Raw genomic sequence first — 16,075 nt, 5'->3', positions numbered from 1 at the left:
GCAGGAGAAAAGAGTTAGAAGGAAATGTTTGGAGAGATGCAGTGAGAGGGCCAGGGGCGAGGCAGGGGTTGGGAAGGACTAGACAGACACCAGGAAGGCAACACGCGCGGGCGGGGCGGGCGGAGGCCAGAGGGGCCCTCGCCGGCCCTCCCAGCGCCGCCTGTCATTGGTCACATCTCACAGGCGTCCCCCTCCTTGGCACGATGGGAGACACCAACCTGACATTTGCAGAAGGGACTGGGATTCCAGGAATTCTCAGCCCGGGAAGGCTGCCTCCTTTTTTTGTCTATGACCATCAGGATGGCGGTTTTTCCCCTCCAAGGTTAAAAAAAAAAAAGAAAAAGAAAAATTGGCTGGACAAGGCAAGCTCTAGCGAGGAACAGTTTCATTGTTCTGAAGACACTTCACAATCCTCAAGGCTATCTTTTCCAACTAGGTCTTAACACCTGTCCTCACTCAAAAGCCTGTCTTTTAAAAATATCTGGAATTTTGGGTTCTGTTCTAATGCCTCCAAATCCCATTTGCAAACAGTGTTCACTTCACAGTTCATGGTTTTCAAACCCACTGGGAAGAGATGGGAGGGTCAGGGCCTGGCTGGGGACACCGTGTGCTGAGAAGTCAAGGAATCATCTCAAAGGTAGCAGTGCAGGCGGCCTCTTGGGGGGGGGGCCTGAGCTTCGGGCTCGGTTCCAGACCTCGGGCAGGGGGCCGGGGGCAGGCGGGCCAATGCGACCCTCCAACGGCAGCGCCGACCAGTCGAGCTGATGTGCGACAGGGGAACGCGGCAGTGTGCGGGCGCCGAGGACGCCCGGAACACGGGGCGAACACGGACAGGGAGGTCGAAGCTCACCGCGGGCTGACTCCTCCTGGACTAGTTTCCTAAAAGAGAAACCCCTAAAAAAAAATGTTTGCAGAGACCAGAGGGGCCCAGGGCCTCGTAGAGCTTCCTGAGGGCAGCGAGGAGCGGCAACAACACGGAGCCCAGGCAGAAAGCTCGTTTGTCCAGTCTTTATTAAAGCTAGGGCCGCCGCCGGCAGCTCGGGGCGGGGCAGAGGCAGCCCGGCCGGGAGGGGCGCCGAAGGTAAGCGTTCGAGGGCCCGGCCTGGAGGGACAACTCGGAGCCAGGCCCCGGCCGCGCAGGGCCTGCCCACCTTGCCCGTGACCCTTCCTGAGGCTCCTGCCCCATAGGGAGAGGAGCGAGGCCAGGGGACCAGGACCCTGCCCTCCTTACCATCCCCACCCCCCACCCCCACCCCGGCGAATTCCTGCCTCCACCAGCCAGGACCCGTCCCCACCCGCCGCCTACTGCGCCTCCTACTCCCAAGGCCACGTCTACACTACAACAGAGGGAACTAGGTCTAAAAGGGATGCAGATGCTTCAAAATCTGTTCTCTGGCCCCCGCTCACACTGGCCCGGGAGGTGCTAACGGTGGGACCCCTCCCACAGGAGCCGAAGCCGCAGCCTGCTCAGTGGTTTCCAATGGCCCAGCCGGGGGGTGGGGTGCAGGCCTTGCATAGTTGGGTGCTTGGTTTGTCACTGAGCCAGGGGTTCAGCTCCACGCTCCCAGAGGCGGACCACCACTGTGCAGACTGCCCGCCCTGTGGAATGGGCATCTAGGCAGGACCACAGCTGGCCTTGGGTGTAGAATAATGACAGAAGCAGCGTTAAAGGGACCTGCAGACACCGCAGGGCCCTGATAGTGAAATGTGAGAAATGGTCCCGCCACCGAACCCGGTCACGTTCCGCGCGGGCATTAAATCTAAGTGAGTGTGGGGCTGGGCGGGGGCAGGACGGCGCGTGCCCGCCCGCTGCAGGGGGGAGGGCAGCCCAGGGGCTGAAGGCTGGGGCCCGGGCCCCCACGGATCTCTGAGTGTGCCACCTCCGACGCGAGGGGTGAGCACCGAAGGACTCCAAGGGAAGGCTGAGACTAAAATGACTGGCGCAACTAGCGCCTGGCCCGTCTGAGCGCTCAAGTGGGGTGAGGAGAGTGGGTGGCTCTGGAGAGTAAGGCTTAAAATTCCCTTGGGACCTGTCATTCCTGCGACCCGCCCTCCCCCCAGGCCACAGATTTGGTTTCTGGCTTTTTTTTTTCCCTCCACCCTATTCGTCAGGCCACTCAACAGATGGAAGTCACGTTCACAGTCCACAGTCCAAACCAGAGCTTTCCCAGTTGCGTTCCTGTCCTCAGGTCAGGGAGGACCATTGTCCTTTGGAAACCCACAGGCTGACCCTGCTTCCCCACGTGCACAGTCCTGAAAACTCCCCGGAGGTACTCAAGGGGCCAGAGGACCCCTGGGCCTCCCGCTGAGGGATGGAGGAAGCCAGCAGCAAGCCCACGGAGAAGCCCATGCGCGGCTCTCCACCACCCCACCTCCCCCTCGACACAAGGGCTTCCCTGCCCTCGCGGCAAGACCCCTGGCTGTAGGCTCACTGGCCACCTGTCCCGTGGGCCACCCAAGTCAGAACCCCAATAAAATAAATAACATGGCCTGACATCCCTTCTGCTTGGTTTCACAGCACCGACCAGGGATGTCGAAGTCTGTCAGGGTGGGTGGCCCGCCGCCTCGTCTCCTCCACCGGGCTCTCCTCTCTGCGTGCGCCGCCCCCTGTCCCCCGCCCCCGCGCTGGGCAGCACCGCTCTCAGCTGGGCAGGAGGGAAGCCGGAGGCCAGGGGCTGAGGGAAGGCACCGCACCAGGACTGGGACCCTCAGCCCCGAGAAGCAAGGGGCAGGCCGCCGAGCAGCCCTGGGGAGGGGCTGGTGGCCCAGCAGGCTGTGCCTCCGTTGGCCTCGGCACTCACAGCACGCGCTCCTCGTAGGCACCCGAGGGCCCCGCGAACGCGGCCGCGGGCTCAGAGCCGAAGCTCGTTCCGCCCGCGAACTCCAGGAGGGTGCTGCCGTGCTCGCCCGGCCCGGCGCCCGTGCTGGTGCTCGGCGGCCCCTTGGCGGGTGCCTCGGTCTTGGGCGCAGGGGCCGTGGTCGCGGGGCCGGGCGCGCCGGCCGCGCCGCGGTGCGTCTTCATGTGGGTGAGCAAGTGCGAGCTCTGCGAGAAGCGGCGGCCGCAGTTGGCGCAGGCGTAAGGCCGCTCGCCCGTGTGCGTGCGCTGGTGCGTCACCAGCACTGAGCGCTGCGAAAAGCGCTTGCCGCACTCGGGGCACGGGAAGGGCCGTTCGCCGGTGTGGCCACGCCGGTGCTTGGCCAGGTTGGAGCGCTGCGCAAAGCCGCGGCCGCAGTCGGAGCAGCGGAAGGGCTTCTCGCCCGTGTGCGTGCGCCGGTGCCGCTTGAAGTCCGAGCTGTGGCCGAAGCCCTTGCCGCAGTCAGGGCAGCGATGCGGCTTCTCCTCGGCGTGCGCCCACTGGTGTCGCGTCAGCGCTGCGCTCTGCCCGAAGCGGCGGCCGCACTCGCCACATGCGTAGGGCCGCTCACCCGTGTGCGCGCGCCCGTGCGCCGTCAGGTGCGCGCGCCGGCTGAAACCAGCGCCGCACACGCCGCACACAAAGGGCTTCTCCCCGGTGTGGCCACGCACGTGCGCCGCCAGGTGAGAGCCGCGAGCGAAGCGCGCGCCACACTCGGGGCAGGGGAAGGGCCGCTCGCCCGTGTGCGTGCGCCGGTGGCGCGCCAGGTGCGAGCCGTACACGAAACTCTTGCCGCAGTCTGCACAGCGGTGCGGCCGCTCGCCCGCGTGGTAGCGCTGGTGTTTTGCCAAGGCCGCGCGGCGCCCAAACGTCTTGCCACAGTCGGAGCAGATCCACGGGCTCTCCTCTTCGGCCAGTGCGGCCGGCGCCGGCTCGGTCAACAGTCCCCCTACAGCCGGCCCGAATGCGCGCAGCCCGCTGCTGCTGCCGCCGCCCCCGGGCCCGCCACCGCTGCGGAAAGGCTCACAGGCCAGCCCCGCGCCCTCCACCAGGGAAAGCCGGCCCCCCAAGGGTCCTGACAGGGGCCGCCCATCAGCCGGCAGCTGCTCCCCAAAGCCCGGGAGGCTCAGGATCTGGAAGCCGTCTGGATGGAGCCAAGACTTGGGATGAACAGAAAAATGGAAGCCGAGAGGGTGCGAGGAGGGACCTTCACTGTCGCCTAGGCCGTTGCCCAGCTCCAGGAACCGCCGGTCAGGCTCGGGGTCCTCCTTACTCCGCGGGGTGGGCACCTCTGCGGCAGCTGCAACCTCCTCTCTCACCTCGGCCTCAGCCTCAGCCTCTCCATCCACCTCGTTGGCTTCAGGCCCCTCGGGCCCAGGCTCAGCGTCCTCAGGCTCTGCCGCGAGTACCGCGTCGCCGGGCTCCTGCCGAGGGCCGTCGCCGCTGGGCTCAGAGCAGCCCCCGCCGCGCCGGTGGCGCTGGAAGTCAGCGCGCAGGCGGAAGGCCTGCCCGCAGTCGGGGCAGCAGTGCGGCCGGTCCGCCGTGTGCACGGCCTGGTGCCGGGCGAGTGCCGAGCTCTGGCTGAAGCTGCGGCCGCAGTGCAGGCACGGGTAGGGCCGCTCGCCCGTGTGTGTGCGCTGGTGCGTGACCAAGTAGGAGCGGCGCCCGAAGCCTGCCCCGCAAAAGGCGCAGCGGTAAGGCCGCTCCCCCGTGTGGATGCGCCGGTGCGTGACCAAGTGGGACTTGTAGACGAAGCGCTTGCCGCAGTCCGGGCATGGAAAGGGCTTCTCGCCGGTGTGCGTGCGCTGGTGGATGGCCAGGTGCGAGCGGTACACGAAGCCCTTGCCGCACTCGTCGCAGCCGAAGGGCTTGACGGCCGCGTGGTAGCGCTGGTGCTTCGCCAGCCGGGACCGGTGCGGGAACACCTTGCCGCACACGTCGCATGTGGTCTCGGGGCGCCCTGCCTGAGCAGCCACTTCGTCTGGGAACGCCCAAGGCGCCAGCAGGCTCCCGCCAGGCTCACTGCCCGGCAGGAAGGGCTTCACCTCCGACCCCTCGGCCAGGGCCCCGAGGCCGCCTGGGTCGAGTCCCCAGCCCTCCGGAGTCGGCACCGAATCCGAGTCATCTGGGCCCCACGTCCCAGGCACATCCCCCACGCCATAGGCCGCCGACCACAACCCGGGGGGCTCGTTCTCTTCCTCGGCCACCTCCGCCAGGAAGTCCTCGTCATCTTCCTCCTCATGGTCCTCTATGTCATCGGTCCAGAACCAGGCACCTGAAGGCGGCAACGAAGGCCAGAAGAGAGAAGTGAGAAGAGGCTGGGGAGGGGCCCCTGCAGGCTCGGGTCCGGGAATCTCGGCCTCTGCGCACTCTGCTCTGAGCTCCTCCCTCTGGGCTCTTCGCCACCGGCCGAGGGTTGGCTGGCAACCAGCGGTCTCCCTGCCACCCCTGGAGCTGAACTGGGAAAGGCCGCCCTGGGTCAGGGAGACCGGGGCGCTCTGCATGCACCCCAGGGGCTCTGGCACCACCCCACGCACAGCCCGGCTTCCCCGCCACGCCACCCCCGCAGCGAGGCCTTCTGAGTGGCTGTCCACTTGGGAAGTGGTCCCTAGTGGGTTCAGACTGCAGGTGAGCTGCAAGCCTCTCCCACTGAAAAGACAAGGACCCCCCAGTCCCTGCTGCCCTGCCCCTCGTCTCGCGAGCCGCACCTGGCCCTCCCCCTCGGTGCAGAGCGTGGCTGTGGGGCCGGGTCTGCGGGGCTCCCGGGTTTGCAGGACGGGGGTGCTGGTGTGCCTGCCGCCAGGAGCCACCCTGGAGGGCACCGAGGGTTGTGGGGCAGGCACTACGTCACACAGGGGCCAGGCCTGGCCCCGGGGGCCCAAGCACTCGGAAGCACCTGTGTGCTTTCTTCTGCGCACTTGGTGCCGTGTGTCCACGGCAGGTGCGCATCGCTCTGCAGCCTGCCTGCAGGGAGACCCTGGCCAGAACCCAGGCCTGAAGATGTGGCCCGGCGTGTCGAGAAGCACAGGCGAGGGACGGACTTCCGCCCCGCAAGGCCACAGCCTAGCCAACACAGGAGCCCTGCTGGGCTCGGCGCGGTCGGCACCCGCCCCGCCGAGTCCCAGCAGCCTCCCCCTGGCGCAGCTGCACAGAAGTGCGGATGGGGGAAGGGTGGGAGGCATTTCGCAGACAGGGCGCAGCTCCGCTTCAGGAGGACTGGGCGGGTTCGCCCTGCAGACAGGTGACACATCTGACACTATGCGTGGATCCAGCCCACCTCGGGCTCTGCAGATGGCCGGAGCCAGGGGTGGGGGAGCATTCCAGGCCCCCAACCAGGTTCATGGATGCACCATGGCTCCACCCCAGGACCCTCCAAGAACTACAGAGGACTGGGCACATCCAGACCCCGTGACAAGAGACCAGCCAGTGCCAGGCCGTGGCCCTGCCACCTGCGGCGGCTTTTCTGAGACATGTCCATCCCAGAACCCATGCCCCTCTAAGACCCTCTGAGACACATCGTCAACACCCCAGTCTCCTCCCGGAGGCAGCAGCGATATTTCTCGCTGGCCAGAGCCCCCCTGATTCTGAGGCCCAGGAAGGATTCCCACGGGGTCCCAGACAATGGACGCCTGCGCAGGAAGTCCACCCTGCAACATGGTGGAAAGTGAGGCCTGAGACTGGGCCACCCACGGGCAGGCCAGGCGATCGCCACCTGGACGGTCAGCATCCTCAGGTGCGAGGGGAGGCCAGTCCCCCGCTGCTGTGACCCGGGGTTGTTAGGAGCACCAAGAGTACGTGGGGGGACGCTCCGTGGCGTGCACATGTATGCAGAGCGCTGCCTGTGTTTTTCTGTATCTTTTTACTTTAAACGCATCCAGGAGCTGCCGAGTCTATGCAGGCACGTGACTGGCGTGAGACGGGCAGCGACCCTCCCTAGGCCGGCGCCACGCCTGCTGTGAGAGGGCCTCCGCTGAACCTCGCAGCACCCACGAGACCCCCACAGCATCGACAGGCCGACGTCCTCAGGTTGGAAACTACAGATTTAGTTCAAAGTCTTTATTTTCCAGGTGAGTAAAGTGAGCCGCAGACAGATGAAGGAATGGAGCCGGGCCCTGGGTCCCCGGAGACATTTGCCGCCCTGAGCGTTTCCTGGAAGAATCTCTCCAAAATCCCCTCTCTGGAAGGTCCAGAGCTGCCCGGCCAGGCCGGCGGCCTGTCTCTGGGCCTCCCGGGGAGAGGAGAGCAGGCTAAGGGGGACCCGTAGTTCGGAGGTGGCCAGGTGGGCGGCGGAAGCCGGAGGACCAGCTCGAGCACAGCCCGGACCGACAGCCCACTCGCCCCTCCGAGCGGCAGCTTCGCAGCTGGCCCTCATGTACAAAGACTCTTGGAGGCTCCAAGGCAAGGACGAGGGGTCGTTTCTAAAGTCTCCTAAGAGGAACCTCTAGGTTCTCTAAGGAGCTCCCAGCCCGCGGCTCCCTGCAGGCTGGGACCAAGAGGGGCCAGCTCACGGAGGCGGTGTTTAGCCCATAGCGGCCACCCTGTCTCCACGAAGCCCACCCCAGAGCCCAGGCTGCCCGTACCAGGACGAAGGAGGGACCAAAGGTGAAGGCCAGGGTCCGGCGAAGCTCCGAGGAGCTGAGTTGGCAGAAACCCCGCGAGAGTCTGTCTCCTGCTCACCTGTGTACACACCAGTGACGATGTCTCCCTCCTCAGGACGGGGGCTGTCTGGGACCCAAGGCTCCTGTCCTTGTTCCAGACGAGAGATCAGATCCGGCTTGGGGATGGGGTATCCTGCCGCGGAGGAGACCAGCGGCAGTGCGGCTGCGCCCGCAGGCCCCTGCCAGCCCCGCCACACACCCTGTGAGGGCCCCCTCCTCTGCCTCCTCCGCCCGGGGTCTCCGGGAGCGTTCCAAAGGCAGGGGCCAGGCCGGCAGCTCCCCAGAGCATGCCCTCCCAGCTCCTGGCACGGCCGGGTTCCCCTGGGAGGGGGCCCCCTGTCCAAGACCCCACCCTCTCGGACAGCTCAGGCCCTGGCAGCCATCGCACCGGGATGCCCTCGGGGATGAAAGGCCCCTGCTTACCCAAGGACACCAGGATCCCATAGTTCCCCTGCATGACTTCCTTGTAGAGGTCCCGCTGGTCGGCGTCCAGCCGTTCCCACTCCTCCAGGGAGAAGTACACGGCCACGTCTTCAAAGGTCACCAGCCCCTGGGAAACAACGTGCCCTGGTCACAGATCTAAACCACCCCAGACAAGGGGCAGGACCTACAAAGGGAGCCACGGATGATGACTTCGACAGGCCGGGCCGAGGCCGAGACATGGCGCTCACGGGCCGCACCGCGGCCCCGCCACCAGCAGGCCCACGAAAGCCCAGCAGCGCCGGGGGCTTCCCGGCCTTGCCACAGCCCCCGGGCAGGGGCCCCGTGCCACACAGAGGCGGCAACCCAGGCTCGGAGGGGCGAACACCTGGCACATACGGGGCCGAGGCGCGCTTCACACGGACATCCGGGGACAGCGAAGCCACGCCCTCACGCCCCTGCCACACGACCGCCCCATCCCTCCTACCTCACAGTTTGGCTCAAACCAGCAGTCACATCCGGGGTGTGAGGGCCCCCCCGGGTGGATGAGTGGCACCGGTTAAACAGAGTGTGGGCACTGGTGTCCGGCCGGAGGGGCTCAGCAGCAAGTCAGAGCCTGGACACACGACAGGCGCTGCAGGTGAGGGCACAGCCTGGCCCTGGGGAAGAGCCAGGCCTCTGAAGGAACAGGGCTGGCGAGCGGGCGGCGGCCGACACGAACCGGACATGCCGGTGGCCTGGGAAGGGTCGGCCCCAGGAGAGCGTACCACATCCCACCGCCTGGGGCCTGGCGGTGCCCGGCACCTTCTGCGGCCCCGCCCCAGCCCACAGCCTGGGCTCAGCCGGAAGACCACGGAGCCGCTGCCCTGCCAACCGGGCCTCCAGGGCGGCGGGCGGCAAGCGCCTGGGGACCCTGCCTGGTTAGCTGAGCTCCAAAGGAGAAGGCAGCTCACTTGAGACGCGGCTGTCAGGAAACCATCCTCATCATCCTCGTCCTCATCCTCCTCCTCCTCCTCGTCCTCGTCCTCGTCCTCCAGGTCTTCCTCCCCAAGCGCGGCTGGAGGCCGGGAGGCCTGCAGGGCTGTGGAGGGGTAGGTCTCTTAGGGGCCAGCTGCCTTCAGTGCGGGGCCTCGCCGCCCGGGCCGCCTTCGCCTGTCCGGTGAGCAGGGTCGGGAGCTCCCGGCCACACCCCGTTTCAAAGCCCGGGCCCTGACATCCCGGCTGCAGCTCCCCCGCCAGCCCCTTGGGCCGGGGAGCTCCCAGGCCTGCCCGCCGCGCCCTCACCCGCCTCCCTTCCCTAAGGGCCAGCCTCTCCTCCTTACCCTTCTCCTTAAGCACCGGGGACTGGGCGGCACCACCGCGACCACGGCGTTCCTGGGTCCCCGACGCTGGGCTCTGCTCCTCTGCCACCACCTTCTCCACATCCTCGTCTCCCTGCAGCTCCACCTCCACCTGCTCTGCCGGCCCCACCTGCGACCCGGCGGCCTCCAGCTCCGCCACCTCCTCATCTTCCTCTTCGTCCGCTACCAGCCCCTCCTCGTCCTCCAGCATCTCCACCTCTTCCCCCTTCTCTTCCTCCTCCTCTTCCTCCTCCTCAGGGTCACATTCCGACCCGTCCTCCGCTCTCTCCAGGTGGGCCGCCGGGGAGTCCGGGGCCGTGTGAAGGGCCGCCATCTGCGCGGGAAGCCAGCCTCGGCCCGCCCTGAAACAGAGACAGGCCGCGTGATGAGCCGACGCAGCACGAGCAGGCTCCTGCCGGGGCCTCCTGCACCCACGGGCGCTGCCCCAAGGGACGCTCTCTGTGAACCCCATTGTGTGGTCTCAGCTGTTGAAGTAAATCAGGGATTTATCCTAGGTCTTCAGTCTCAGGGACTGGGGTCTTTGCAGTGGGATTAAGTGAAAGGTCTCGAGATGGGGTCATCCTGGGTCAGGGTGGCCCCACCTCCAATGACAGTGTCCTTAGAAGAGACAGAAGAGGAGACAGACACAGAGGAGAAGCCATAGGGCAGCCCTTTGCAGGGCGTCCGGGCAACGTGGCTTGAGCGGGGCCTGCATTTAGCTGCGCAGAGCGAGCGCCGCTGTGAGAACAGGCCCCCGACACGCAGGAGGAGGGGCTCACCCAGCCCCGCACGCAGGAACTCCGCCAGCAGGGAGCGCTGGAGGGGAGGCCTGTGCAGGGGCAGGCGGCAGACCCGGCACAGCGAGGCGGCGCGGAGGCGACAGTGAGACCAGCTCAGCCGCCCACTGCCAGGGGCCCCGCGGCGAAGAGGTCCCGAGCGGCACTGCCCGCCGCACCCTCCCCACCCCTGGCTGTGACCAGGCCGTTTGGGAAGAGCCCAGCGGGTCACGGAGATGCGGATCATCGCGCGACCAGAAAGGTAATATCGAATGCCCTGGGACATCTCTCCGGGCTGGGAGATCAGAGAATCCTAAGAGCTGAACTGCCAGAGCCCCGGTGGCTGACAGGGTCCTACCTCACACCAACGTCACAGCCGGTCCAACCCAGGCCCTCAGGGGAGACACGGACAGGCGGTGGCATGGCCCTGGACTGTGGTTCTGGGGGAGGGGAGGTCCCCGCCCTGGGGCCACTCCTCCCTCCCGGCTGTGGACCCTCCATCAGCCCCAGTGAAGTGCCAAGGGCGGGACAGGGTCCGTGTCCATGGCTCCTTGCCCGGCGCCGCTCCATCAGCCTCGCAGACTCAGCAAGTGCCTTCCTGACGTGAGCCAAGCCCCCTGCACACACAGCGCCCCCGAATCCTGGGGTGAGGGCACGACACAGGGAAGATCCAGAGATGTCAGGCCGCCTGGCTCCCCCGGCTGCCCCAGCAGAAGCGTCTGCCACAGAACCCGAGACAGGACGGGGCACCAGCAAACAGATGCCCGGGGTCACGAGGACAGTCCGGGTCACCCAGGGGGGCGCTGTGACCCGTCGCATCTGTGCTGAGGCGGCGGCGCACGCTCACATCCTGAGCCGCTCGCTCTGAGCTGCCGCCTGGAAGCCCACACTTCAGAGTGAGGGAGCTTGGAGCGTTCCTGTAGCTCCTGCCGAGACCGAGGCCCGGGCCTGGGGGTCACTGGCACCCAGAAGCCACGTGTGGCCTGACCCTCAGGCTCCCCCGTGTGGCTCCAGCCCCGTTCTAGATTCAGTCACCGAGCCCCAGGTCACAGGGGAAGAACCGTGCCCGGCGGGCGCCCCCCGCCTCCGGCCTCTCCTGGAGCGACCTCTCGGTCTCCACTCCTCCCTCTGTGTGAAGGTGCCCTGTGTGGCCTGCCAAGGCCGGGAGGACGCAGCCCTGCCCAGCCCTCGGGGCACCGCGAGTGCCAGCAGAGGTTTCCCAACTGCCACCTACCTCGGGCTCAGAGGAGGACCCTTCTCACCCAGACCTCAGGCTGCAAGTTCAGGCTGAGTGCGGACGCCATGCCACGCGCGGCGGAGGTGCCTCCTGCCTGGCCACCAGGCGGAACTGACTGCCACAGGCCAGGCCGCGGTGTCCAGGGACCACACTCAGAAGACGCCGCCATGGCTTTGGAATGAACCGACCCCCTGCTCAGGGCCTGGGATCTGCCATCCCCCTCCCTGGAACCCACCTGCCCTCACCCTCGCACATCCCCCGGGGGCCGCCCCGCGCTTCTCACACACTTAGGAACGGTCTGCTCGCTGCCCGTCCCCCAGGTACACAGTCACCTCTAAGAAGGCAGAAGTTCCCTCTGCTCATCTCTGCACCCCCTCAGGCCAGAGACAGAGTAGGCGCTCAACTATCTACGGAAGAAATGGCTCTAAGCCCGAAGTCACCGTGATGAACGTGAAGTTTTAAAAACTTCCTCTTTTGGCCCCACTGTCACGCTGTAGAACAGACTGACCGCTGCTGGGTCCCACTCCAGACGCGCTGCAGAGGCTCTGCCTCCAAGGAGGTTTGGCCTGGAGCCTCTTCTCCCAAGCAGTGCACCTGCTGGTGACCAGAGATGGGGAAGACCCAGCAGCCACAGAGGTCAGCAGTCACCCTGCGGATGGGGACGGCGACCAGCACAGCCAGGCGGCCCACAGGCCCAGCCCAGGATGCAGAACACGGTGGTTCTGTAACACGGACCTCGGTCACGTGAGCGCTATGCTGGCCGTGCCTCCCCCGGCCAAGTCGTGCTGCGCATGCGCCCCAGACCCCCACACTTCTTTCTTCTCTGTCCCCCCTCTCAGCCCACCCGAAACTCCCTTCGCCTCCTTCCCAGCACCCGATTCCAGGTCAGCGGCCACAGAGGGTCGCGTGAGTCGCATCACCAACACAAACTCGGCCCGTCCCAGACCCCCATTTCCACTGGAGCCCTGCTCCCGGGGATACGGCGCTGCAGACGGTAGGAACTGGGCCAACAACACACCTTCCACGGGGAGAGGGGAGGATCCCGTGGACCGAAAGAAAGGGCAGCGTGTGAAAGCCATTAGAAGTGCTCCAGAAAAGTGGATCAGTAGACAGAGACCGTGAGGCGAGCCGGTGCGCATGGAGTCCTCCCCACTGGGTGGCCTTACTGACCGCACCCCGGTGGTTCTAGGCCTTCCAGGGCTTCAGCTCCTCCGGGAAGCCCTCCTTCCCTGACCACCAGGGTCCGCACCGTCGGGCTGTGGAGTTGGGCTCCCCTGCTCTCCCGCTGCGAGTGCCTCCACGGACCGACCGTCCCAGCTCTTGCCACGCCGGCCGATCCCCAGGCCTGCCAACACTTGTTGAACCGAACCAAGTACCAAGGTCTCCCCACACAGGCGCGGCGAGGGGCCTGACCCTCCTGCACGCCTTCCCTTCCCCACCCCCGCCGGGTCCTCCGCGGAAGGCCCACCGCTCTCCCGGCGCTGCGGCCACACGGGGCAGCCCAGACCCTGTGCAGCTCCAGGGTTGGCAGCTGCAGACAGCACAGCAGCCTGCTCGGGCGTCCATTTGCAGACGAGGGAGGCCCGGCAAGGCCCCCGAGGGCGCTAAGCAAGCTCACAGGGGTCAGGTCAAGCCCCTCCATCCTTCCAAGGGGCTCGCCTCCTACAGAGACCCTGGCGGTGACAGCCCCTCCCGGATGGGTGTGTCCGCGGGGCCGGCCACAGACCGCCCCCCGCCCCAGACGGCTGCGAGCAGCTCCCGAGGAGTCGCGCCTGCGCCCCCGCCGCGCCCCCGCCCACCTGCTCCGTGCTGCCCTGCGGGACAGGCCGGGGGGGGGCGGAGCCCGCCCACCGCGCAGGCCCGGGCGGGGGTCGCAGGCCGCAGCGGGTATGGGCGCGGCCGCCTAAGGCCCGGCCCGCGCGCCTCTCCGGCCCCGCCAGGCGCAGGACCAGGCCCTTAGCCCCGCCGCGCGCCGCGGCCTCCTCGCCGCTTCCCGGGCCGGCGTCGAGGGGCCGCCCGGCCCGGGACCCGTGCCTGCGCCCCCGCCGCACCTGCAGCGCGCGCCGCCGCCCGCAGGCCCCGCCACCCACTCACCGCGCGCTGCGGGCCGGCCGAGCCGTCGCCGGACGCCGGGGCCGGGCAGGGCCTGCGCGCCCCGCACTACACAAAGTGACGGCCCCGGAGCTGCGCGGCGGCGGCGCGTGGGCACCGGAAGTGCCGCCGCCGGCCCCGCCCCGCCCGTGCCAACGGGGGGGCACTTCCGGTTACGCGGGGTCCAGCGCGGCTCCCGGAGGGGGCGTTCGTGAGCGGGAGGAAGCTCCCGGCGGGCGACGGCGCCCTCAGACCTGAAGTCGGCGCTCGCGGGCACCCGCGCCCCCATCCCTCGGTCCCTCCCCCCCGCCCCCCGCGATCGTGTCCCTGAAGACTCCGAACCCCCACCTTGAAACCCCGGCCCACCCCTGCAGGCCCCGGCGCCCGCGACCTGCCCCGAGACCCGGACCCCACCGTGGGGACCCTGCCCTGCTCTGACCCTGGAGCCCTCCCGAGAGGTTCCACATACCCTCTCCCCTAACGCGCTCAACCCTGGCTCAGGGGCCTTGCTGAATGCCAGGCCCGCGCTGGGCCCGCTCAGGCCTCCTGACCCTCTCAGGGACCCACGACGGTGGAGGGAGGTGGTGACCCCTATGGGGGCCTAGTGGAGGCGTCCCTCTGTCCCGAGTGCTGTCAGGCCTGGACGTGGTTGATACCTTGGTGGTGCCGGGCAGTCGGGACTCTGGCGGGTGGATCGCGGCCCACAGCTCACTGTCCTGGCTCGCGGGAGCACTGGTGCATGTAGGGCCAAGGAGGGGGAAACTCGGGGCGGGGGTGGGGTGGGTTACCCAGAATGGATGAAGATGATTACTCACGGGCAGGGGCAGCTGAATAAATGCAATAAGGGCCCCGGGTTGGGAAGAGACCTTTGACCAGGACCACGGGGAGGGCATGGATCTGGGAAGGCTGGGGCTCTCCAGCCAGAGGGGGCAGAAGGGACAGGTGACTGGAGCTGTGCTGCAATAAGGTCCGGGCGGTGGACTCCAGCTGGCCACCCGCAGCCCTCTCCAAAACCTGTGTGCACCCGCCCCCAGGAGACGCGGCGGAGGGCGCACGGTGAGCTCCCGCACCCATGGAGGGTGTGGCCTCTTTCAGCCTGGCTGCAGCTTCTGGCCAGGAATAGCGTCGCCCCGCTCCTTCCCACCGGTACCACGGTACCCCCAGCCCAGGGACCCTCTGTTCAGGGCAGGCTCACACCTGCCCGGAGTAATGGCTTCCCCCTCCGGGAGGTCAGCTGTGATGTCGGGAGCAAGGGGCGTGCAAGTAGACCGTCCCCTGTGCTCGGAGAAAGAAACCAATTCACTGGATAGGAGCGTTAGTCTCTGTGTTTATTTTGGAGCCAAAAAATAAAATTCCTCACCCTTGTGACCCCTTGTGCAGGGCCGGCCAGGCCCGGAGAGAGTGGCCCCCTGCAGCCATGGGGCAGGCAAGGTGGGGTTGCAAGAGGCCGGAAAGCAGGTGCAGATGGAGAGCAGCGGAGCCGCCCCACCCAACAGGGATGGGGGATCAAGTCCGGGCCCTGCAACGGAGCAGCAGCGGGAGCCAAGCAGGGCAGGGCGTGGGCCACGGACAGAGGAGTCCCGGGGAGGGGGACAGAGTCTCACCTTGACCAGACTCCTGGTCTGCACTCCACCTCAGCCGGGCCCCCGCTCTGGGCTTTCGTGTCTGTGTGGCAGCACCCAGCTCTAGCAAAAATCCTGTCAAGTCAGTTCAGCCAGAATCTCCACCCTGGATATCTGATCACCTTTCACATTTGACCAAAGCCCGCACCCCGCCACCCCCCAGCTGGCGACAGATCGCCCCGCCTGGCGGCGGCAGGAATGCAACCCGGGCTGCTGAGCCACAACCCACCCATGGCGCCTCTCTCCTCGGTTTCCGTCCACCGGCTTCCCCGCCCCCACACACCCTGCTCCTTGGCTGTGAACCCCTACACGTCTTCCCGTCCTGAGGCCTCTTTTCCCCTATTGCACTAGATCCTGAATAAAATGTTGTTACTGCTCTAACTAATGTCTGGCTCTGGATCTCTGTAAAGATGGTACTGCTGTGCTCTCTCCATGCTGGGGGCTTGGTGGGGACATCAGTCATCACCCCTCTGTGCCAAGCTCCTTGCCAGCCACCCCGCCTCCATCATCGTGTGAGAGCCCAGGAAGAGCCCAGGAGGGCTTCCTGTAGGAGGAGACAAGCTGACAGTCGAGTGGGAGTGAGCTCTGTCCAGGGAGCAGGCCAGTCCCTGAAGGCAGCGCACCGCTGCAGGTGGTCTGTGTGGAGGCAGGGCGCCTCCAACAGAGAGTCCCACACGCACCTAGAGGCCTCATACCTCCCGCGTCCCTGTGTCCCTGCTGGTGAGCCTCAGCAAGGCTGACACACAGAATGGGCTTTGCAACGATGACTGGGTGGACTGACATCCCCCTCGCCCCCCACACCCACCACAGAGTGCGGAGCAGACACTAGACAAGTGACAGTGTCGGTGAACTCCCGTCATGAACACATTTTCAGGCTCCTCCCCTAACTGGTGAAGGCACATAACGGTGACGTGGAAAATGTATTAATTGGATACGATCGATTCAGAGCTTGTCCTCAGGAGACGCCTGTCCCTCCTGTGAGGGTCTTAGTGAACAATCCATCCCTAGCCGAGGGCCTCAAGCTGGAAGCAGGGGCCCGGGCGAGGCCCGCCCGGCCAGTGCGCACCTGGCTACCG

The 16,075-nt window shown here is 66.8% G+C and overlaps 1 protein-coding gene across 2 annotated transcripts; it reads right to left on the bottom strand.

Annotated features, from left to right (window-relative positions):
- Nucleotides 1–2,797: 2,797 nt before the first annotated feature.
- ZNF316 (zinc finger protein 316) lies at nucleotides 2,798–14,148 on the bottom strand. 2 transcript variants are annotated; one of them, XM_054570888.1, is made up of 6 exons: nucleotides 14,034–14,148; nucleotides 9,256–9,635; nucleotides 8,887–9,014; nucleotides 7,937–8,063; nucleotides 7,533–7,646; nucleotides 2,798–5,130 (listed from the first exon to the last, which is right to left on the bottom strand). In XM_054570888.1, exons 2-6 carry the CDS (start codon nucleotides 9,605–9,607, stop codon nucleotides 2,798–2,800), a joined length of 3,054 nt encoding a protein of 1,017 aa, XP_054426863.1. In that variant the 5' UTR covers nucleotides 9,608–9,635; nucleotides 14,034–14,148. The 2 variants fall into 2 exon arrangements, with proteins under 2 accessions (XP_054426863.1, XP_054426776.1); XM_054570801.1 differs by lacking the exon at nucleotides 14,034–14,148 and adding an exon at nucleotides 13,381–13,511.
- Between the last annotated feature and the right edge of the window lie 1,927 nt (nucleotides 14,149–16,075).

This window comes from Pteronotus mesoamericanus, unplaced genomic scaffold (assembly GCF_021234165.1).
Source record: "Pteronotus mesoamericanus isolate MK-2021 breed Mesoamerican mustached bat unplaced genomic scaffold, CSHL_Meso_final contig_1, whole genome shotgun sequence".
Lineage (NCBI taxonomy): Eukaryota > Metazoa > Chordata > Mammalia > Chiroptera > Mormoopidae > Pteronotus > Pteronotus mesoamericanus.
Note: the sequence above shows the minus strand (reverse complement) of the source record. Positions and strands in the feature narration are given on the sequence as shown.